The sequence below is a fragment of the Amblyraja radiata genome, chromosome 6, assembly GCF_010909765.2.
Source record: "Amblyraja radiata isolate CabotCenter1 chromosome 6, sAmbRad1.1.pri, whole genome shotgun sequence".
In the NCBI taxonomy this organism is placed as follows: Eukaryota; Metazoa; Chordata; class Chondrichthyes; order Rajiformes; family Rajidae; genus Amblyraja; species Amblyraja radiata.
Window position 1 is genome coordinate 18424125 of NC_045961.1, and position 24693 is coordinate 18448817.

At 45.0% G+C, this 24693-nt stretch overlaps 1 protein-coding gene across 2 annotated transcripts in view; it reads left to right on the forward strand.

The window, feature by feature from the left end:
- The window catches only part of atp7b (ATPase copper transporting beta), an 80568-nt gene that overhangs the window by 18917 nt on the left and 36958 nt on the right, over positions 1 to 24693 (forward strand). For both annotated transcript variants that reach the window (XM_033022278.1, XM_033022279.1), the window contains exons 6-12: positions 1122 to 1198; positions 1863 to 2034; positions 4164 to 4397; positions 5120 to 5211; positions 5828 to 5955; positions 9848 to 10002; positions 23775 to 23909. In XM_033022278.1, coding sequence (XP_032878169.1) covers positions 1122 to 1198; positions 1863 to 2034; positions 4164 to 4397; positions 5120 to 5211; positions 5828 to 5955; positions 9848 to 10002; positions 23775 to 23909 — 993 coding nt within the window. The remainder of the gene's footprint in view (positions 1 to 1121; positions 1199 to 1862; positions 2035 to 4163; positions 4398 to 5119; positions 5212 to 5827; positions 5956 to 9847; positions 10003 to 23774; positions 23910 to 24693) is intronic.

The following is a 24693-nucleotide window of genomic DNA, read 5'->3' on the forward strand; positions in this document are numbered from 1 at the left end:
CAGCGGGTCAGGCAGTGTCTGTGGAGAGAATGGACAGACGAGGTTTCTTCCGTCTGCAGAAGGGTCTCAACACGAAATGTTGCCTGTCCATTCACTCCACATGCTGCCTGACCCGCTGAGTTCCTTCAACAATTAGTTTTGAGGGAAGGCATAATTTGTCTCACCATAGTTTCCTCTGCTATATTTAAGATCATAAAGAGCAAGGACAAGGAATGTCTTCTAGAATCTTTCATCATTCAGAAAATAGTTACCATAGTTACCGAATAGTTACAATAGAATGGCTTCACCTTCACTTTATTTTACTCAACAATACTCCATTGTATCTTTTACATTTCCCTGCAATTCACGGCTTCATTGATCTATTCAGTCTCTGATTTGGTCTCATTCATATTTATTTGTTTCATTATGGTAACATATTATTATGATTAGTACATTCCCCTTCAGCTTTATTGGGTTTCTGAATACCTTGTCGATCCAGGGCTTTGCAAAATGATGGTTTATGGTGGGATATTCTCTCTGCCTGAGAAATTGGAAGGGCAAGCTAACATCCTGCTTCATCTGGACAAGGCAGCCGGCCATGGACATGACTCTCAGGAAGGTGTGCGAGGATAAGCAGACTTCCTTAGACCTGTGTCCCTTTACGGAGCCCCATCTACTGGAGGATTGCAGTACTGTGTTCAGTTTTGGTCACTGCTTTCAGAAGGATGTATTAAGCTGCAAAGAGTGCGGAGATTTATGAGGATGTTGCCAGGGCTTGAGCTATAGAGAGAGGCCGGGCAGGCTCGGACTTATTCCTTGGAGCGCAATAGGCTGAGGTGTATAAAAGCACGAGGGGAATAGATAGGTTGAATGCACAGGGGAAAGATTTAATAGGAGCCTGAGGGGAATCTTTTTCGCACAGAGGATGGTTGGTATATGGGACAAGCTGCCAGAGGAGGTATTTGAAGCAGGTATAATAACATTTATAAGGCATTTGTCAGGTACATGGATAGGAGAAAATTAGAGGGATATGGGCCAGGTGTGGGCAGGTGGGACGAGCTTAGTTGGTATGGATGAGTTGGGCTGAAGAGCCCGTTTCTATGTTGTGTGACTATGACTACACTGAAACGTTTCCATTACAGGGACTCGGATTTGAAGCATCGTTAGTCAAAAGAGATACAGCCTTGCACAATCTGGAACATAAAGAGGAAATTAAGCAGTAAGCCTGTTAATAATATACTTATCTCTCCGCTACCATCGGGCAGAAGGTACAGGAGCCTGAAATCTGTTACATCCAGGTTCAGCTTCCCCACAGCCATCGGGCTATTAAACTGGCCAACAAACAGACTCTGAACTGTAACAGCCTATTGCACTTTATCTGCTTATTTACTTACTTACGTACTGCCTATTATGACTCCTGGCATGTAGGGCAGCAACAAAGGTCCTCCACTCAGTCGTGTTGATCCCTTCAGTTGCTGTTTCCGTAACATATTTGTTTTACGAGACAGGGTTGTTAGCCCTGTGCTCAACCTCCAACCTGGAGGACCAGTGGATCGCTCTTCATCTCGCCTCTGCCCTTCGACCTGTCCAGCATGGGAGACCCTAACAGGAGACAAATCTCCCGCTGACATAACTCTAGGGGTCACTGAGACACACAAGCTCCCCAACCACGACAAGGTTGCAATCCAACGGGGAGTTTATCTGCTTATTTATGTGTATATTGAACTGAACTGTTCTGTATTTTTGTTTACAATATTCTGTTGTGCTGCAGCAAGCAAGAATTTCATTGTCCTATCTGGGACACATGACAATAAACTCGACTTGACTTAGGACATCTTGGTTTGGTGTGAATGATTATATTTTTGTTCTTGTGGCCGTTTCAGGTGGAGGAAGTCTTTCTTGTTCAGTCTTATCTTTGGCATCCCGGTCTTTGGCCTCATGGTGTACATGATAGTGATGGACAAACACAGCGGCTCCATGCCACCCGAACAGAACGTCCTCCCCGGTTTATCCATCCTGAACCTGGCTTTCTTTATTCTTTGTACTCCAGTTCAGGTGTGTGGGAATTGAAAATTTGACACAACATCTAGATGTAATAGAGTCATAAGACAGAGGAGCAGAATTAGGCCATTTTACCCATCATGTCTGGTCTGCCATTCTATCATGGCTGATCCATTTTTCCCTCTCATGGCCAATCATGTGGAAGTTGAATAACTTAAAATAAATTAGTGTAGGACAAGAATTCAGTTGTTCAAAATAAACTTTCTCCCCAGTACAATCACAAAAGATCTGCTTTCAACAATGTGAAATGTTTCAAATGCCAGCTGCATTACTCTGAGTTTCAGATGCAGGGGGTGGTTGTGCAGGCCAGGACATTGTGTTCTGGAGTACAGGAGGCCTCGATGTGATGTATAGACGTGTATAAAACCATGAAGGGACTAGATAGGGTGAATGAACAGAGTCTTTGTCCCTGGCTAGGGGAATCAAGTATCAGAGGACATAGGTTTGAGAGGGGGAAAGATTTAATAGGAACCTGAGGGGCAATTTTTTCACATGATGTATATGATTGTTCCATATACCCACATGGTGGGTATATGGAACAATGTGCCAGAGAGGCAGGTACTATAACAACATTTAAAGGACACTGGGACAGGCACAGGGATAGGAAAGGTAGTGGGATAGAGGCTAAACATGGGCAAATGGGACTAGCGGAGATGGGGCTCCTTGGTCAGTTTGGATGTTGGGTTGAAGGGCCTGTTTCCGTGCTGTATAACTATGATTTCTCCAAAGTAAAGGAAGGAAATCTTGGTGTTGATCCGCTTGACCTGACCTCTGGTTTTGTGTGGGACATTCTGTTCTGTTGTGTTCAGGTGCCATTGCTGAGACTGAGTGGCACAGTGCTTCAGTACCTGATAAACCACCAAACAAGGGATTATACTGAAGATATTAGATTAGAATGGAGATATTGGTCCTGGATACAGTCAAACATAGAACAGCACAGGAACAGGCTCATAATGTATGTGCCGCACATGATGCCAAGATAAACTAAAATCCTCTGCCTGTACATGATCCATATTCTTCCATATTATAAAACGTAAAGGAGAAATGAAAATACCTCTTCAGTTCTCATGATGTAGCGAAATAAGAAAGGGTCTATTTTTTCCCTCAAATACTGAATATCCTATTTTATTTTTGACCCACAGTTAGGACTATAATGCTCCTGTCCCACTTAGGAAACCTGAACGGAAACCTCTGGAGACTTTGCACCCAAGGTTTCCGTGCGGTTCCCAGAGGTTTTTGTCAGTCTCCCTACCTGCTTCCACTACCTGAAACTTCCGGCAACCACCTGCAACCTCCGGGAACCGCACGGAAACCTTGGGTGGGGCGCAAAGTCTCCAGAGGTTTCCGTTCAGGCATTAGGATATGCGCAAGCAGAGAGATATACAGATGAAGTTTGTAAATCATCATGTCTTGAAATGTTTGATTTAGTTGGTGATCACAATAATCTGTGCAGTAAATGAAAATCTTTCTCCCTGACTATGGGACTATGTTTTAATGAGGCTTCATTTTTATTTAAAGGGCCAATATCTTCACCATTATTTCTCAATCAAAAATGTATCAAATATACGATGTAATTCACTGATGATATTTTCATGATAAAATGTAAAGTTATTTCATTATATTTAATTTAAAAACTAAACTTTGCTCAAGAGTCTGGGTCATACCAAATTGTTAGTATGTTAGAGGTAGTGATGTCAATAATCTTGATTTGTGTTGGTTGGGGATTTCTGTGGAACTATTCAAACTAATGTTGGGCTATTCTAGGTAGACAAAAATGCTGGTGAAACTCAGCAGGTGAGGCAGCATCTATGGAGCGAAGGAATAGGTGACGTTTCGGGTCTACCTTCGATTTTTCCAGCATCTGCAGTTCTTTCTTAAACATTGGGCTATTCCAAGATTCCTCAGTGCCTTCAATAACCAGATATCACTTGGAGCTGCTTGATTTAAAACATCTAATTTACCCTGTGAGAAGACCTTTGCATATCAAGTAAAAAATGATACAGGAATATCTCAGCAATAATTGAAACTCTTAGAATAACATGTTGCAGAGAAATACATTCATTTAGTAATTTTGGGTCCTATATTCCATACATTTCTTTGGACTAATTAATATATTTTTAAAGATTTTTGGAGGATGGTACTTCTACGTTCAAGCCTACAAGTCTCTGAAGCACAAATCTGCCAATATGGATGTGCTGATCGTTCTGGCCACTACGGTGGCATATCTCTACTCCTGTATAATACTGATTGTGGCCATGGCAGAAAAGGCAGAACAAAGCCCAGTGACTTTCTTCGACACTCCACCAATGTTGTTTGTCTTCATTGCCTTGGGGAGATGGCTGGAGCATATAGCAAAGGTGATTATTCACTTGGATGCTTTATGGTGACATTATTATTAATACTTAATTGTTCGTTAATATGTAATATAAACTCGGCTTAATTCTCACTCCTCTTTTCTAATTGATTCTTTTAAATTCCTGGTTCTTCTTTCCTTTTTCTGAATCACACATTCTACGGATCATGCCTGGACTTCAGACTGTTCTTATTCCTGGCTATATGAATGCACCAACAGAGTGATGCACGAACATTTGTTTACACTTTTGGAAAACAATCACTATTACTGTTTGCTTGGACATATTGGTGCACTGGAGACCTTACATGGAGACAAAAGGTTTAGGACATGGAGAGGAATGACTGAAAGGAATATGGGACAAATGCAGGCAAATGGGACTAGTGTAGATATGGCATCTCGGTCGGCATGGATGAGTTAGGCTGAAGGGCCTGTTTCCATGGTGTCCGAGTGTACTCCTATTTCATGTATTACTAATATAAATCTTTGCTGCCTAGGTTTATAAACTTACTTGAGACAGGACTATAAAGTGATGACAATGGGAAGAAAAGAAAAGGAGAGTTGCCCTGAGACATTGGACAAATAGGTGTTCAAGGACGAGGAATTCAGAGAGCTCAGCAGGGAATCGGGAGGGGAGATGAGGATGAAATGGAAGGAAGGGAAGAGAACGGGGTGGGAGTTCTCTTATGAGTGACTTCTCCGATCTGTAACTGATTATTGTTTTCGCAGAGTAAGACTTCAGAAGCACTGGCAAAGTTGCTCTCACTGCAAGCTACGGAGGCCACGGTGGTTACACTGGGACCAGACAACTCCATACTGGGGTAAATTGCCACTTTCAATTCAACCTGTAGCTACGGCCTCTCGTCCATACTACAGTCCATTATGTAAGAGTATTTTAAAATCATTTTTTTCACTTTTACTCCTCTCTGGAAACACCTCTCCCCACATACAGAGGATGAACAATTTGGGGTCATAGAGTCATACAGAACAGAAGCAGGCCATTCGGCCCAACTTGCCAATGATGACCAAGATATCCCATCTACACTAGCACACCGTCCCATCTACACTAGCACTACCCCCCCCCCCCCCCTCCTCCCCCCTACGTTTGGCCCATATCACTCTATGTTATAGGGACGGGACCCTTCTTCCAAATGCTGGAGTCGGGGGGACTTGATCAGCCCGAAAAGTCTGACAATTCCCTCCACTGATGCTGCCTGGTCTGTTGAGTTCCTCCAGCATTTTGTGTTTTGCTCAAGGTTCCAGCGTCTGCAGTTTCTGGCGTGTCTGATTAAATCTGTACAATGGGTTATAATAGCCATTGCTTCTCATTCACAAAACCTTTAAATTTCGTGCTAGGGACGAGGAATGACAATATTTATATCATAAAGCAACCTCTGTTTACATGAACCTATCCTCTTTGATTTTGCCTTTTCTCAGTGAAGAGCAGGTAGGTGTGGATCTAGTTCAGAGAGGTGATATTATAAAGATCGTTCCTGGAGGCAAGTTTCCTGTTGATGGGAAAGTCGTGGAAGGTTGCTCTATGGCAGATGAGTCTCTGATTACAGGTATGTTGGGTGCATTGTACCGTGTGTTGCCAGCTCGTTATCTGTGATGCTCTTTGCTAAAATAAATCCAGGATTGTCGGTTCAATGTTGACTGTATGCGCAGTGGAAGCCTAAAGCAGACTCTCACCCCAATTAGTTGCATAACTCAGTCCCTCCTCCTAACGATGCATCAACAACAAACGTAAAGGGCCTGTCCCACTTGGGCGACATTTTTGGCGACAGCCTTAAAAGAGGTTGCCGCGGCCTGGTCGGGGCGTGCCGCGGCCTGGTCGGGGCGTGACGCGGCCTGGTCGGGGCGTGACGCGGCCTGGTCGGGGCGTGACGCGGCCTGGTCGGGGCGTGACGCGGCCTGGTCGGGGCGTGACGCGGCCTGGTCGGGGCGTGACGCGGCCTGGTCGGGGCGTGACGCGGCCTGGTCGGGGCGTGACGCGGCCTGGTCGGGGCGTGACGCGGCCTGGTCGGGGCGTGACGCGGCCTGGTCGGGGCGTGACGCGGCCTGGTCGGGGCGTGACTCGGCCTGGTCGGGGCGTGACGCGGCCTGGTCGGGGCGTGACGCGGCCTGGTCGGGGCGTGACGCGGCCTGGTCGGGGCGTGACGCGGCCTGGTCGGGGCGTGACGCGGCCTGGTCGGGGCGTGACGCGGCCTGGTCGGGGCGTGACGCGGCCTGGTCGGGGCGTGACGCGGCCTGGTCGGGGCGTGACGCGCCGTGGTCGGGGCGTGACGCGTCGTGGTCGGGGCGTGACGCGGCGTGGTGTGACACGGCGTGGTCGGGGTGTGACGCGGCGTGATGCGGAGCGACGCTTGTAGTGATGCGCGGTGTCTCCCTGCCCCCCTGGATTTTGGAATGTTCAAACTCTTCAGGCGACATCTGGGTGTCTTATCATGTCTTGCGCCCTGTCACACGCTGACATACGCTGTCTTGCGGGTGACGCTGACGTTAAATTAACAATTTATTTCTTAAAAAGTTATTGGTCCTTAGATTTATTGTAGATAAGTTCATTTCCACTGTGATGACTATACTTCAGTGTAACCTTCTTGTGTTGTGGAGGCGGGTGACGCGGAGTGTCGTAGCTCGGCGTGACGGTGACACGGAGTGGCTGCAACTTGGCGATTTTTAGGGCGACTATGGGTGTCAGTCGCTGACGTTCGCAGTCGCCGAAAAAAATCGCAAAGTGGGACAGGCTCTTAAGTCACCAGCTCTGGGATGCAGCAGGAATTTGATACCCAGAACAAGTTCAGGGCCATATCCTGCCCCCTATGGAACTTATTACCCACTAATCAAACAGAGTAAGGTTAGCCCACCCTCTGTGTACACGACGTTGGTGAGAACCTGCAGTTCAGGTCACCACACTGTAGGGAACATCTATTGCAACTGGAGAATTCTCAGATTCCTTTTAAATCTCTCCCCTCTCACCTTAAACCTGTGCCCTCTAGTTTTAGACTTTATAAACCTCAATGTGGTCATTCCTCGGCCTCCTACGGTCCCAGCCTCTCCTGACTTTACAACTAACTCAAACCCTGCAGTCATGGCCACATCCTTGTCAATTGGATTCATCACCTTGTCCAGCTGCATCAGGTGTTTCCTTCAGCATGGTGACCAGAACTACAGGTGTTCTGGGTGTGATCTCACCAACATCATGTACAGTTGCCACAATTCTTCTTTTCAGTGCCCTGTCTGATGAAGGCAAGTGTGACCCATGTCTACATCAATACCTTCCACCGTGTCAATAGGTGGTAGGGCAGATAGTGTTGAGGAAGCAGGGATTCTGCAGCAGGACTTGGACAGGTTAGAGTGGGCAAAAAGTGGCAGATGTATTAGTGTAGCCAAGTGAGCGGCCATGCAGTTTGGTGGAAGGGATAAAGGCATAGACTATTTTCTAAATGGGGAGAGGTATTCAGAAATCGGAGGTGTAAAGGGACTTGGGAGTGGTGCAGGATTCCCAAAAGGTTTATTTCCATGTTGAGCTGGTGATAAGGAAGACACTTGCAATGTTAGCATTTATTTTGTTGGTACTAGAATATAAAAGCAAGGATGTAGTGCTGAGGCTTTATAAAGTGCTGGTGAGGCCACATTTGGAATATTGTGAGCAGTTTTTGGCCTCAGCTGAGGAAGGATGTGCTGGCCTTGGAGAGGGTACAGAGGAGGGTTATGAGAATAATCTGGGGATGATTGAGTTAGAGTATGAGGACCGTTTGACAGCTCTGGGCCTGTACTAGCTGGAGTTTAGAAGGATGAGGGGGGACCTCATTGAAACCTACTGGATAAAGAACGGCCTGGATAGAGTGGATGCAGAAAGGATGCTTCCAGTAATGGGAGCGTCTGGAACCAGAGAACACAGCCTCAGAATAAAAGGACGTACCTTTGTAATGGAGATGAGGAGGAATTTCTTTAGGCGGAGGGTTGTGAATCTGGAATTCATTGCCCCAGATGACTGTGGAGGCCTAGTCATTGAGTATTTTTTTAAAGAGGAGATTGATAGGTTTTTGATTAGTAATGATGTCAAAGGTTACAGGAAAAAGGCAGAAAAATTGAGTTGAGAGGGAAAAGTATTCCAGAACCAGGGGCCACAGTTTGAGAATAAGGGGTAAGCCATTTAGAACGGAGACGAGGAAACACTTTTTCTTACAGAGAGTTGTGAGTCTGTGGAATTCTCTGCCTCAGAGGGCGGTGGAGGCAGGTTCTCTGGATGCTTTCAAGAGAGAGCTGGATAGGGCTCTTAAAGATAGCGGAGTCAGAGGATATGGGGTAAAGGCAGGAACGGGGTACTGATTTGGGATGATCAGCCATGATCACATTGAATGGCGGTGCTGGCTCGAAGGGCCAAATGGCCTACTCCTGCACCTATTGTCTATTGTATCGCAGCCATATTGCATTGCTGAGTAGACTCAATGGGCCGAATGGCCTAATTCTGCTCCTCTGCCTTATGGTCATAATTTTCAGGGAGCTGTATACTTGTACCCCTCAGTCTCTCTGTTCTGCAGCCGGGTCCCTGGAGTCTACAATCTTTATTCAGAACTAGGCACTGCGGCTTGAACTCTCATGGGCCTAGTTTAGAGCAACTGATAATTTATTGTACAAGTATTGTTTTGCATTGATGGACCCGTAAAGCTCCAGAATTCGAACAATGAAATTCTTACTTGCTGCAGCTTGACGGGATTATTAACACAACACAACACAATACATATACAATAAATGATCCGTTTTTCAGGATAACCTGTGCTACGCGAGTCTGAATTTGCATTGAATGTGACAGTTAAACACTCTTGACTCTTGGTACCTTGTGCTCACGGAATTGCTCCAACTTTTGAATGTTCTTGTTGTTTCTTGACAAGCAGATCAATGTAAAACTGACTTTTGTCCAGCCCAGTTTATGCTACTGTTTTCACTGGTTGACTTATGCCCCTGTCCCACTTAGGAAACCTGAACAGAAACCTCTGGAGACTTTGTGCTCCACCCAAGGTTTCCGTGCGGTTTCCGGAGGTCTTACCTTCCACTACCTGCAACCTCCGGCAACCACCTGCAACCTCCGGCAACCACCTGCAACCACCTGCAACCTCCGGCAACCACCTGCAACCTCCGGCAACCACCTTCAACTAGCATCGCAACCGGCTTCGACTAAAAAATGACCGATTTTTAAAACGGCAACCTATTTTTAGTCGCGGCTGGTTTTGAATTTTTTGAAATAATCGCCGGAACATAGAAGAAGCGGAAACCATTTTCGACCACTAGGGAGACTGACAAAAACCTCCGGGAACCGCACGGAAACCTTGGGGCGCAAAGTCTCCAGAGGTTTCCGTTCAGGTTTCTTAAGTGGGACAGGGGCATTACTCTAAAACTGAAATGTGTCGGTGTTGAACTCCCTGTGTGCAATTAATTTGCTGTCTGTTTCAGGAGAACCTATGCCAGTTGTGAAAAGACCAGGAAGTATAGTGATTGCTGGATCTATTAATGCACAAGGAACTCTGTTGATTAAAGCAACCCATGTTGGTTCAGACACGACATTATCACAGATTGTCAAACTAGTAGAAGAAGCACAGACATCAAAGGTAATTTTGCCACCGCTGCGTTATCCAATTAATGTTCAGTTGTATTTCTGTATTCATCAACAATGGTTACTGGAAACCCATTAACGTAGAACTCAGAACCGTACAGCACATGTACAGGCCTATTCACGTGTAGCAACACTCAGCAATTAAATAGACAATAGACAATAGCTGATTCGGCCCTTCGAGCCAGCACTGCCATTCAATGTGATCATGGCTGATCATCCCCAATCAGTACCCGTTCCTGCCTTCTCCCCATATCCCCTGAGTCCGCTATCTTTAAGAGCCCTATCTAGCTCTCTCTTGAAAAATAGAAGAGTAAAATATCACAGTCACAGTTCGGAAATATTTAGCGAGGTGTGGGCCTGGATAGGGGAATCGAGAACATAGGATCAAGGACAAGGATTTAAGGTGAGAGAGGAGAGATTTAGGGGGCATTTTTAACACGAATGATGGTGTGTTTATGGAATAAGCTGTCAGAGGAGGTCATTGAGGCAGGTACAATAACCATTGAAATGGCACTTGGACAGGTACATGGATCGGAATGGTTTAGAGGGACACGGGCCAAATGCGGGCAGGTGGAACTAGCTTAGAATGGGGAACTTGGTAGGTATGAACAAGTTGGGCTGAAGAGCCTGTTGCAGCACTGTATGATAGTGTGGCAACAGGCTCTTCAGCCCAACTTGGGCTGAACACGAACCTGAAATACAACCAGGAACAGGTGGAAATGGTCAGGATCGGCAACAGATTGGAAAGAGAAGTGGAGTAAATATACAGACCAGTGGTCAACGTGCAACATTAACTCTGCCTCATCTACTCTGTGTTCTCAACATTTGCTGATTCTATTTCATGCTATATTATTTTTATACAACTATAATATAATTCTAAAGCAAAGTGCCATCATTGGCTTCCATTGATACTGGCCATAACAATGTAATTTTTGCAAACTCATACAGCACGGAAATAGCCCCTTCGGCTTGACTCATCCATGCCAACCAAGAGGTTATCTAAATTAGAGGGAGCCTCTGGTAATAATTTTCACCTTCACAACTCTGAGGTTGATCTGCAAATCCTTCTCAATTTTCATTTCTAGTTAAGTGGTGAGACTTGCTAACTCCACCACTGATGCAGGCAGTGATTCCCAGGCACCCACCACTCTTTGGCAAAATGTCATCCAAGTCATTATGTTTGCTGGCTGTTAGCTTGTCAAAGTAGCAGGTCCCTCCACTCACCCAGTCATAACTGCACACCTCAGTTAAATTTCCTTGATAGAAACATAGAAACATAGAAAATAGGTGCAGGAGTAGACCATTCGGCCCTTCGAGCCTGCACCGCCATTCAATATGATAGTAAGATTAAACGAGAACTTACCAGTTTGAAGTTTGATCTTGATTTTATGAGGAGTTACGATGAGCGATTACGTGAAGAAGGGCCGTCCGTCTGAGTGCGCGTCAATCTTCAAAGCAACGGTGTTAAATCACAGATAAAAAGAAGACCTGAGAATAGTAAGATTGTGAAGAAACTAGAACTTCCATATGACCTTCATAGTATGAGGGTGGGAGCGGTGGGCACGTAATCGCTCATCGTAACTCCTCATAAAATCAGGATCAAACTTCAAACTGGTAAGTTCTCGTTTAATCTTACTATTTTACTTCGGAGTCACGTGAGTGACTACGTGAAGATTTCAAAGCTCTGTGATTTTACGCCGGTTACGAATCCAGGCGTCACACACTGAATGGATTGACCATGGATGCGTGTAATCATTAAAGCATTCAGACATTACGTAGTTAAGTAAAGAAACTGATGCTTTAAATGAAAGAAAAGTTTTTTAAAAAGTTACCCCTCCCAACCTTGGAGGGGAAACTGAGGGACAGATCTTAAAATGGTACGTGGAAACACCCCCAGTCCGGTTATGGGTTTGATATAAAACCGATGGACCGTTATTTCATTCGTCCATCCTGCAGCCACTAGGATGTCGTCAAGGGGCACGTCCATAGCTCTTGCTGCTGACGTAGATGCAGCCCTGGTGGAGTGAGATTTAACCATATAAATGTTTACTCCTGCTACCGCATTACCTCTTTTGACCATCTGGAGATGGTTTGAGTTGTCACCTTTTGGTGTGGTTTTTTTATGGCTGATGAGGACCGATTGTTCTGAGCCTCTGAGGTTCTCCGTAACTCTCAGATAGTGGTGTTAGTATGTTACCACCCACACAACCGTTGGTCCTCTGGATATGCCAAGAACTGGATCTCCATCCCTGGCATTCCTGGCCTGCTCTGTTTTATCAGGTCTTCTTCTTTTTCGAGTCTGCTGCAATCTCAGATGTCGTTCTGCCAATATCTGGCGCAGGTCACAGCTGGTCGGGTCGGTTCAGCCAGGTCCTGGGGGCTGCACTGGGGGGCGTCGTCACACTCCAGTAGGTGGGACATTGTCTGTACTGCTCCACAGCTGCATGTGTCTTCTGCCTGGTAGTTCCATGCTTTCATAAGTGCTTTGCACCTCCCCTGCTCCACTCGTAATCTGTTGAGGGTCTTCCAGGTTGGCCATGGGAGGTCGTGCCCGCTGGCGAGGCATTCAGTCGGAGTGATTCCTCTCTCCATCCAGTCGTGGGCTCGTGTGTTGAGCTGGTTCCATTCATCTTTCCAGATGTTGGTCCTTGCTGTTTCTTTGGTTGTCTGGAGAGGTGGGACTGTCTGCAAGAAACTGGCTCTGGATTTCAGTCGGGGTGGAGGTGCTGTGTGTCCGTGCAGGGGGTGCCTGGTATCGATCTCCTGTGCTCTCCGCTCGTCTTGGGCGACGATGGATCGTCTTATATGGGGGGGGGGGCAATACCAGCTAGGGCGTAGAGGCACGGGACTGGCGTTGTCTTTATGCATCCCATGATAATGCGGCAGGTGTCGTTGAGGGCTGTGTCAACCAGTTTGGTGTGGTGGGAGCGGCTCCAGCTTGAGCACGCGTATTCAGCTGTGGAGAAGCACAGGGCTAGGGCAGTTGCATGGATGGTTGGTGGATCAGCGCCCCACTTTGAGTTTACCAGTTTGCGCAGGATGTTGTTGCGAGTGTTGACCTTGGCTTTGGTGTTCTGAAGGTGGGTTTTGAAAGAGAGTGTCCTGTCGTGTGTGACTCCGAGGTACACGGGGTGGAAGTGGTTGGAGAGTTTGTGGCCATCAGGTTCCTGATTAGGAATGTTATGTTGTTCATATTGGTGGTCATGTAATCCAACCGTAGCTTTTGCAGTGTCTGGACTCTTTGTCAGCATACCACCTTCAGGGTTAGTTATAGGCGGTCCCCACTGTCAAAGTAGGGTTTGTACCACGCTCACATCCCATGTGTCAGTGTACCTTGGCCTTGGAGGTCTTAAATTGTAAATTCCCTTCATGAATTTTGTTGTAAAGGGGTGCGTTCCTATCGAACTGTGCCCTGCTTCCAGCATCAGATTGGAGGAGAGTGCGCCTCATGCACTATAGATGCACTATAACTTAGTTTATAGTTATAGTACAGTTGATAGGAACTCCAAGACATCCGTTATCCGAACTGTGTTGTATTTGTTCGGACAGTCCTATGCCTTGAAATGGCCTCCTCAGAATCTGCAGACCAACTAGTTACACGTTCATGTAGTGGATGATTGCTCCCAGTAACTGGGTTCACTAGGAGGTCCCTGCTCTTGGGTACAGCCATTACTGGCTGGACTATAATTCCCAAAATTTTTGGGGACCAGGCTTGAGTAGGCCAATCTGGCACTACCAATATGCCTGTGGCTTAGTCTTGCTTGATTTTTGTCAAGCATCGGTTTGTGAGACAAATTGGCGGAAAGCATACATTAACATTCCTCCCCAATTGAGGGAGAAAGCATCCACTGCCTTGCTCCTGGATCCAGCTCGCAGGACACATATCTGGGTAACTAATGGTTAGTCTAGATGCAAACGGATCAACATCTGGTATGCCAAATCGTGTAGTTATTTTGTTAAATACTGTCTGATTCAACATCCATTCTGTGTTGTTATTAAACATTCGTGATCCAGCATCTGTCACCGTGTTATATCTACCTCGTAGATTTCCCAAATATTCCTCTCGATACACCAGTGCCAAATGAGGTTCGACAATCTGTCGTAAAATACAGATTTTACACCACCCTTGTTAATGGATATATGCCACCGCAGTGGTGTTATCAATCTGAATTTGAACAAGCACCGATTGCATATCGCTACAGAGAACCTTGAGTCCATATTGTGCCCCCAACAATTCTGGGTAATTGATTCCATGTGTTGGGGAATTACAGACTCCTGTCATTCCATCTGCCCCCACAGCTTTAGACTGTGTTGGTGTCTCCCCATCCTTAGCCGCTTGCATAGGTCTGAAGAACCCTCGATGGCTTTCGAGCAATATTTCCCTGAGCTGTCTCCCATTCGTTATCCACCATAGTTATTCAACAATGGCCTCTGCTGGCAATCCATAGTTTGCCAATTCGGCCTGCATGTAATCTGAGTGTTCGTTCCTTTGCTTGCTGTAAGTTCTGGTAATGCAAAGGCCCGTACTGCTGGGAATGCAGCTACTATTTGCCAATTACACTCGCTGTTTGCCTGATAGATGGCTAGAATTTGACTATCAGGTCATTGCAGGCTTAATTAATATTGTCGTTTGCCCCTAGGCAAAGTCACCAACATATTTACTGTTTTTGATAGTAAATTCTAGGTAATCAATTACCCTTGTAGGTGTCAATTTTGATTTAACTGGATGGATGAGGTAACCAATTCTTTCAAACAGGGTTTTGGTTTGCTTGACTGATGCTTCTGCCAATTCTTGGTGACTCCAAAATGAAAATGTCCTCCAAATATGCCATTACTATGTGGTTTTGAGACCTTTGTAGTCCCAGAATTGGTTTCCGTAGTTTAGTCAATAGTCTAGGTGCTGATGTCAACCCATTTGGCAGAGCTATGCCATCCAGTTAAACTTCAAATATCTCCTGTTCTTAATGAATAGACACCGAATAGTATGCCTCTTTGAGGTCGATGCATGCCATGTGACCATTTTATAGGAAGCTCCTATAAAACAGTAGTTAGACCGTAACAAAAAATTGCTGTTTCTAAAAGTCTGTACTGCACAAATGAGTTAAACCTGGATGAAGTGACATCCTCCATCTGTCAACTGTCCTGGAAGGCAATCCTGCCCAAAATACTGGGCCTGCCTTGAAGACAATTCCGGTCCGAGTTCCAAGTCTGCTTGGAACCTATGTATGTTGTGCAGTAAAAAATAATCACATGTTGTTATCTGTTTTTTTAAACCAGATCTGAAATGCATGTTATTGTCATTTTGAACAAAAACACAATATGTAACTGGTCCACAATCCCTTGTTTTAGTAAACCCAGACCCACCTACCTCCATGGCTACCGGTGGTCTTGTGGTAAGCCCAAAGGCCCCTGACGCGGGTTCCTTTTCTCTCCTTGATTGGGAGTTGGACTGGTAGGAAGTGTGGATTCCATGTTTCTCCTGACCTCTGCTTGGGTCTAGGTCTGAAAACCTTATCATACTGAGCCTGCCTTGTCGGACAATTCTGGCCATAATTCTGAGTCTGCCTTGAAAGACAACTGATCATATTTCCATGCCCAGCTTTCAAGCTACCACCGGCTTCAGTGAACTGCTTACCCCCTATGGAGGTGTGGGGTGTGTTGTCGCCTACTGATGAAGTTTGCTTGTCGTTGGTACCTTGATTGGTCCGACAGCTTTTGCTTCCTTCTTCTGGTCTTACCTGAAGAGAGGATTCGGCGGCTGGTTTCTCCAAAGTCACCCTGATAGCGCTGTTCCCTTGCCGGCATTTGTGCGGATATTCTGCCAACTGCTGTCTCTTGAGGCCATATGCATGTGCTTCAGTATGTTCATACTTTAATTCGAGATCAGTTACCTACTGATCTCGAAACCAAATTTTGTTTGAACGTTATGTGAGGTTCAAATGACAAATGAATGGTATTGTATAGTATTGTAATTCGAGATCAGTTACCTACTGATCACTCACACTCCCCTCCATTGAGAGTGAGATTTGTAGGTAGCCCTGAAAACAGGTGCTGCCGCAGGCCCCTGAGGATACTTGCGCTGACATGGCCCCTCCAGCGGGCCTAAATGAGATTCTTGCTTTGGGTCAGACTGAAACTGACCGTGAATGCTCCTCTCCTCAGAGCAGGAGACATTTTCTAGATCTCTATCCAGGGAAGCACCCAGTTGAACCTGGATGATTGCAGAAGTATTTCTTTTCTTTTGTGCTTATTATTTATTTTATGTAAAGCTCTTTGGTGCAAGTTAACTTAAACAGTGCTATATATAGCAATGTTACAAAATTTTGAGATTTTAAAAATCAAGTCTGTAATTTATCCCATCAGATAAAGCATAAAAATAAGTTTAATTTGACACCTAATTCACTTTCATATCTCAAGTATTTAAAAAGTTATGGCCATTTTCATACTGGGAAATGAGCATCTTGTTCCCTATTGATTTTCTATGGACATAACAAAAAAGCTGTGATCGTGAACAGTCAAAAGCCCATAACTTTCTTAAAAATTAAGAGAACTGAATGAAATTTTCAGTTATCATAGATTGAAGCATTCTGAAACAAATATAAAATAATCTTACTTGGATGACCTGAAATTAAAGCATATAATTAGTTAGTTACCTAATTGTAGCTAATTTCAGACTTCAATTACTAGATCTAAACATCTATCCATTTCTTAATAAATGATTAACATTTTTAAATAGCCTAAATGTCCAAATAATATTCACAAATAATTCACAATAAAACATGATTTTTAAATCTCATTTACATTAATTTATAGGCCAAATGGAAGGAATTTAGTGTTTAATTGCTGTAAATAAATGTCCATTTAAATCAGCTTTCCAGTGGGTCCCTGTGGAACGCGCTGGTTTAGAACGTTCACATTGCGGTAGATTTGTGCCCCCAAATGCCCAGAAAAATACTGCGGGATATAATGGGCCCAAAATGAGCTACTCGCAATATTAAATTTTGTATAAAGGGATCTTTAGAAGCCCTTTTTAATGTAAAAATATACAACCTACCTTCTGTGGTTTGCTTTATGAGACCCTGCGGTTGCTGGCGGTCGTGGGTTTAGAGATTGATTTTTAAACTACTATAACTATTATTCAAGGGCTTTAAACCTAATAATAGCTTTTGCGACGGGGTCTTCCAGCGATTTTTCGTTAATAATTAACTAGGCTGAACATTTTCGATTGGAACAGCTTAGAGAAAATCGCGTTTTAAACCCGCCCCCTCTAAACGGCGCCAAAATCGCGCACACCCGCAGCGGCAGATTTTCAGCCACGCTTCAGGTAGGCTTTGCAACATACCTACTATATAAGTAAAAGTTACTTACTTACTTCCTTTCTTCTGCTTGTCCCTGGGAAGGTTTCCCCCCCCTGCTTTTGTACTCTGATTCAGAGTGGTTTCTTCCATATGTACTTCCCCCTCCAATGGGGAATACATTAGGTTGCCCCATTATGCGAGGCTCCCGGTACTGCCTGCTGCTGTAGGCCCAGGCTGACACAGCTCTCTCCTTAGAGCAGGTCATTGTTGGAGCAACTTCTCCAAAATGTTGCTCCTATGTGGGAGAGCCGTCCTCAGACGCTCTCCGTTGAGGGAGGGTATCCCTTTCCCTCCCCAGACTCTTCTGAGTCAACGGGTTGTTTGACTTGCGGGTGGATTTTCCCGTACTGCAGGACCACCAACGGAGCTCTCCTCCTGCAGCAAGTAACAAAGTGGTGTTACATTAGCTACCCTCCAATCCTCAGGAACTACTCCAGAATCTAAAGAGTTTTGAAAAATTATCACTAATGCATCCACTATTTCTGGGGCTACTTCCTTAAGTACTCTGGGATGCAGCCTATCTGGCCCTGGGGATTTATCGGCCTTTAATCCATTCAATTTACCTAAAACCACTTCCCGGCTAACCTGGATTTCACTCAGTTCCTCCATCTCATTTGACCCCCGGTCCCCTGCTATTTCCGGCAGATTATTTATGTCTTCCTTAGTGAAGACAGTACCAAAGTAGTTATTCAATTGGTCTGCCATGTCCTTGTTGCCCATGATCAATTCACCCGTTTCTGACTGCAAGGGACCTACATTTGTTTTAACTAATCTTTTTCTCTTCACATATCTATAAAAGCTTTTGCAGTCAGTTTTTATGTTCCCTGCCAGTTTTCTTTCATAATCTATTTTCCCTTTCCTAATTAAGCCCTTTGTCCTTCTCTGCTGGTCTCTGAATTTCTCCCAGTCCTCTGGTAGGCTGCTTTTTCTGGCTAATTTGTACGCTTCATCTTTTGTTTTGATACTATCCCTGATTTCCCTTGTTATCCACGGATGCACTACCTTCCCTGATTTATTTTTTTGCCAAACTGGGATGAACAATTGTTGTAGTTCATCCATGCAGTCTTTAAATGCCTTCCATTGCATATCCACCGTCAACCCATTAAGAATCAATCGCCAGTCTATCTTGGCCAATTCACGTCTCATACCCTCAAAGTTACCTTTCTTTAAGTTCAGGACCCTTGTTTCTGAATTAACGATGTCACTCTCGAAGAACTCAACCATATTATGGTCACTCTTGCCCAAGGGGCCACGCACAACAAGACTGCTAACTAACCCTTCCTCATTACTCAATACCCAGTCTAGAATAGCCTGCTCTCTCGTTGGTTCCTCTACATGTTGGTTTAGAAAACTATCCCGCATACATTCTAAGAAATCCTCTTCCTCAGCACCCTTGCCAATTTGATTCACCCAATCTATATGTAGATTGAAGTCACCCATTATAACTGTTTTACCTTTGTTGCACGCATTTCTAATTTCCTGTTTGATGCCATCCCCAACTCCACTACTACTGTTAGGTGGCCTGTACACAACTCCCACTAGCGTTTTCTGCCCCTTAGTGTTTCGCAGCTCTACCCATATCGATTCCACATCCTCAAAGCTAATGTCCTTCCTTTCTATTGCGTTAATCTGCTCTCTAACCAGCAACACTACCCCACCTCCTTTCCCTTTCTGTCTATCCCTCCTGAATATTGAATATCCCTGGATGTTCAGCTCCCAGCCTTGGTCACCCTGGAGCCATGTCTCCGTGATCCCAACTATATCATAGTCATTAATAGCTATCTGCACATTCAACTCATCCACCTTATTACGAATGCTCCTTGCATTGAGACACAAAGCCTTAAGGCTTGTTTTTACAACACTCTTACCCCTTATACTATTATGCTGAAAAGTGGCCCTTTTTGATTTTTGCCCTGGATTTGCCGGCCTGCCACTTTTACTTTTCACCTTGCTACCTATTGCTACCCTCATTTTACACCCCTCTGTCTCTACGCTCACACATTTAAGAAACCCTTTCCCTTTAACTCCATCCTCCACTATCCCATTCGACACCCCATCCCCCTTATTCAGTTTAAAACCACCTGCGTAGCAGTGGCAAACCTGCCTGCCAGAATGCTGGTCCCACACCTGTTAAGATGCAATCCGTCCCTTTTGTACAGTTCCCCCTTACCCCAAAACAGATCCCAGTGATCTAAGAATCTAAATCCCTGCCCCGTGCACCAGTTCCTCAGCCACACGTTCAGGTCCCGTATCTCCCTGTTCCTGCTCTCGCCAGCACGAGGAACTGGAAGCAAACCGGAGATAACAACCCTGGAGGTCCTGCTTTTCAGCATTTTTCCGAGCTCTCTAAAGTCACGCTGCAGAATATTCATCCCCTTCTTTCCGACATCGTTTGTGCCGACATGCACTACCACTTCCGGACGTTCACCTTCGCCCTTGAGGATTTTCTGCACTCTGTCCGTGACATCCTGGATCCTGGCACCAGGAAGGCAGCACACCATCCTCGCATCCCGTCTGTTGCCGCAGAAACCCCTGTCCGTACCTCTCACAATGGAGTCTCCCACTACAATGGCGTTGCCTGTCTTAGGCCTTTTTGGTTTTGGCTCAACAGCCCTATTCGCATCGCAAGCCAGTCCGCCGCTCAGTGTAAACACGTCTTCTGTCCCGACAGCTTCTAAGTGGGTGAACCTGTTCACAAGAGGTACAACACCCGGGGACGTTGGCATTCCATGCTTCCCTCCCTTTCTCACTGTCTCCCACCTTCTCTCTTCCAGTACCTTAGGTGTAACAATCTTACTGTAGGACTTGTCAAGGAATTACTCAGTTTCTCGGACGAACCGGAGGTCATCCACTTGCTTCTCCAGTTCCCCAACACGGTCCTTCAGGAGCTCTACCTGGATGCACTTCTCGCATTTGTAGCAGCCAGAGGCACCAGCGGTGTCCTTGACCTCCCACATACTGCAAGCATCACACTGAATCAGCTTGCCTGACTTCTCCTTCTTTCGTCTCTCCCTCTCAAGCGTATTGCGTGGTCTCCTAAGACTATCGAGCCAAAGACTCACACGGCCACTCACTCACTGCCGCTCCCTAAGAGCAGTCTTGCTTAAATTGACTGATAAATTGCCTCATTTACCAATTTACAAACCAAATTCCTCAGTTTTCAACTGTTTCCCGGCACTAACTCACTTCTCTCCTCCCACTCGGGCTAGAGCCAATCAGTCTTATCTCTTGCAAAACTCCTCCTGCTGTTGCTCCCAAATCTACAGCAGTTCTGAGTAAAGTCTGCCTGTGCTTGGCTTCTACTTTGCTTGATGCAAGTAGAATAACCACAATATGTACAATACAGTATAGTAGCAGGCTGAAGGTCTGAGCAGTGGAGTTCTGCCAGGATCTGTGCTGTGAGCTCTGCTGTTTGTGATATATATAAATGACTTGGACATAATGTAGATGGGCTGGTTAGTAAAGGGCCTGTCCCACTTTCACGACCTAATTCACGACCTCTGCCGAGTTTGCCCTTGACATACTCGCAGCATAGCCGTAGTTGGTCGGAGGAGGTTGTAGGAGGTCATAGATTGGTCGTAGCAGGCCGTGATGCTAGTCGTAGGTACTCGTGGCATCAAGTAGATCGGGGCGTTTTTCTAGCCTGATGAAAAATGTCCACGGGTAAAAAGGGTTGTGAATTAGGTCGTGAAAGTGGGACAGGCCCTTTTAAGTTTGCAGATGACACCATGATTGCTGGGGTCATGGACAGTGAGGATGGATGTCAAAATGTATCGCGGAATGTAGAACAGCTACAGAAATGGCAGATGGTGTTGAATCTTAGCAAGTGTAAGGTGTTAAACTTTGAGAAATCGAATTTAAGGGGAAACCGTACAATTAATGACAAGACCCTTAACAGCATTGATGAACAGGCAGTGAGTTCCGGGCACGTACCATCCTATGGTTATATTTAATAGCATATTAACTTCTCTGTTAAAGGAAGCCGGTCCCTCCACTCACCCATCATAGCTGCGCACCTCCTTTAAACCCACCCTTGACAACAGTGTAATTGGTACAGTGCAGATCCATGTTCAGGGTTCTGGAGCTGCTGGGCTGGCAGCTGTTCTTGTCCAGTCGATGTTATTTTTATTAATACCCCAGCACACTTTTAATTCTCCTGTTTGTTAGTGCACAATTTTATAATAAATATTGCAGTGAACCAGAGCGTGGGAACCAGGGTGGCTGGGAGTAGTTTAATAGCCACTGCTGGTACTTGCCCATGGAAGCATCATAGAGGTTACTGTCACACTGTGCTCCGCAGCCAGACCCGGCTGTGATGTTTGATGCTGAGACTGGAACCCATAGCGTCGCAAACCAGGCTGTCTTCGCTGATTGCTCCGGTACAGCTGTTGTCATGTAGACTTGGAGAGTTTTCCCTGGAACGTCAGAGGTTGCGAGGAGACCTGATGGACGTATGTTAAATTATCAGTCATAGATGGTTTAGACAGTCAGAACCTTTCTTCCCAGGATGGAAATCTCAAAGACCAGAAGGCATAGGTTTAAGGCGAGAAGGGCAATGTTTAAAGGAGATGTGTGGGTTTTTTTTATAGCGAGGGTGGTGGGGGCCTGGAATATGCAGCTAATGGTGGTGGTGGAGACAGATACGATAGTGGCATTTAAGGGACATTTGGACAGGTACATGGGAATGGAGGGATATGGATTATGTGCAGGTAGATAAGAGTTAGTATTTACATCATGCTTGGCGGAGACATTATGGGCCGAAGGGCCTGTTCCTGTGCTGTACTGTTCTGTGTTGGACGGAACTGCAGTTAATCACAGAGGGGGAGCAGCGAGAGAGGATGCTGCAGAAGTACCAGCTTCAAAGACGTCTCGTTGAGTCTCACAGTCTGTAACTCATTTTCAGTTCAGTTTCCTTTATCATTGTTACTTTTTTTGCATGTCTTTCATTCATTTGTTCTATATCACCATCTATTTCTCTGGTTTCCCTTTCCCTTGACTCTCAGTATGAAGAAGGGTCTCAACCCGAAACGTCACCTCCAGCTTTTTGTGTCTGTACTTTTCTATGTTCTAAGTAACTAATTATGAGAGTCGGAAGTGGTGTTTGTTTTTATTGTGTACCATAGAGTCATAGAGAGTCTTAGAGTGATATAGCGTGGAAACAGGCCCTTCAGCCCAGCATGTCCCAGCTACGCACTGTTCCCACCTGCCTGCATTTGGCCCATATCCCTCCAAACCTGTCCTATCCACGTACCTGTCTAACTGTTTCGTTGTCCCAGCCTCAACTACCTCCTCTGGCAGGTTGTTCCATACGCCCACCACCCTTTGTGTGAAAATGTTACCACTCAGATTCCTATAAAATCTTTTTCCCTTCACCTTAAACCTATGTCCTCTGGTCCTAGATTCACCTACTCTGGGCAAGAGACCCTGTGCATCTAACCAATCTATTCCTCTCATGATTTTATACACCTCTATAAGATCACCCCTCATCCTCCTGCGGTCCATGGAATAGAGTCCCAGCCAACTCAACCTATAGCTCAGACCCTCTAGTCCTGGCAATATCCTCGTAAATCTTTTCTATACCATTTCTTGCTTGACAACGTCTTTCCTATAACATGGTGCCCAGAACTGAACACAATATTCTAAATGTGACCTCACCAACGTCTTATACAACTGCAGCAATCTACGTAACGACTTTGTACAATCTACTTAATTATTCTGAATTAAGTAATTTAGCCTGAGATAGCATCTGCAATGCTGACATTTCTATCAGTGAAAAATCCTGCAGTTATGTTGTTCAAAGTATTTAAATCCAAAATTATTACAATGAAATCACAATTGTCTGTTGATATTGAAACCTGAATACACCATATGTACGTGATTCATGCCAGTTTTAAGTGTTGAATCTTCATTCATTCTAATGTACAACTCAAGTTACATAGCTGAGGGGGAATCAGAATACGTGACAAATCTTGCATAACATTTGTTCCTGTCTGTGTGAGTCATTTAAAACTAACTATTGTTTAAAATGATGCACGGGGATGCTATTATTTAGAGTAAGGATTTTGTTGAAGATAATTCTGGAAGAGATGAGCAGTTTAAACAACTGTATTTGGGACTCAAAATTCCTTTGATGTTTCAGTATTGCGATAATTAGAGCCATAGATCACAGAAACAGGCCCTTCAGCCCATCCTGTCCATGCTGACCAAGTTGGCATACTAGGCTAGTCCCATTTGCCTGCATTTGGCCCACAGCCTTCTAATTATTAAAGCCTTTGTTTCGTTTGGCACAAATGACAAAAGTGGCAGAGAATGGAGAAAATGCAGCCCCATGATTGTTGTGGATGTATGCAGTGATATATTTTTGACCTGAAAATATAATTTCATTTATATTTCTTTATGACTTTTACAGGCTCCGATTCAGCAACTCGCAGATAAATTGAGTGGATATTTTGTCCCTTTGATTGTTGTCATTTCTGTGCTTACGCTCATTACCTGGATTGTCATTGGGTATGTTGACTTCAACATCATGAAGAAACACCTATCGGTATGTACCTGCGGTACCTGTCACTGTGTGTCCAGCCCTGAGGCTTTCTGCCATTTGTTTTAATGCCAGGGTGAAGCAGATGTCACCTTCCTGTAAAACTTTCAATCAGTGCATTCTTCACCGGGACTCCTAGTTAATCCAAGAACATGGAACCCAGTAGAGAAGCTAGCTTCAAGCGCATTTGGGGAATGGAATCATTTATTTTTAACTTTCCTGAAGCTGCAACATTTTTACACAAAGGGTGGTGGGTACATGGACTGAACTGTCAGAGGAGGTAGTTGAGGGAGGTACAATAATCAGAATCAGAATCAGATTTTATTCCCTAAGTACGTTTTGCAACATACGAGGAATTTCACAGGCCAGGTCAGTCAAAAGCAACAGACTCAAAAACACATTTTAACATGAACATCCACCACAGTGACTCCTACGCATTCCTCACTGTAATGGAAGGCGAAATAAAATTCAAGGCCTTCCATAATAACATTTGGACAGGGACATGGATAGGAACAGTTTAGAGGGATATGGGCTAAATGTGAGCAGGTGGGACTAGTTTGGATGTGGCATCTTGGTCAACATGGGTAAGTGGGCCGAAGTTCCGTGATGTATGACACTACCACTCACTTATCTGAATTAAACTGTATTTGCCATTCCTCGAACAATTGCCTAGTTAATCAAACTTCCTCTGTAATTTTTGATAAACATCTTCACTCGTAATAATACCACCTAGTATCATCTGCAAACTTACTAATCATGCCTTGTTCATTCTCACCCAAATCGTTGACAT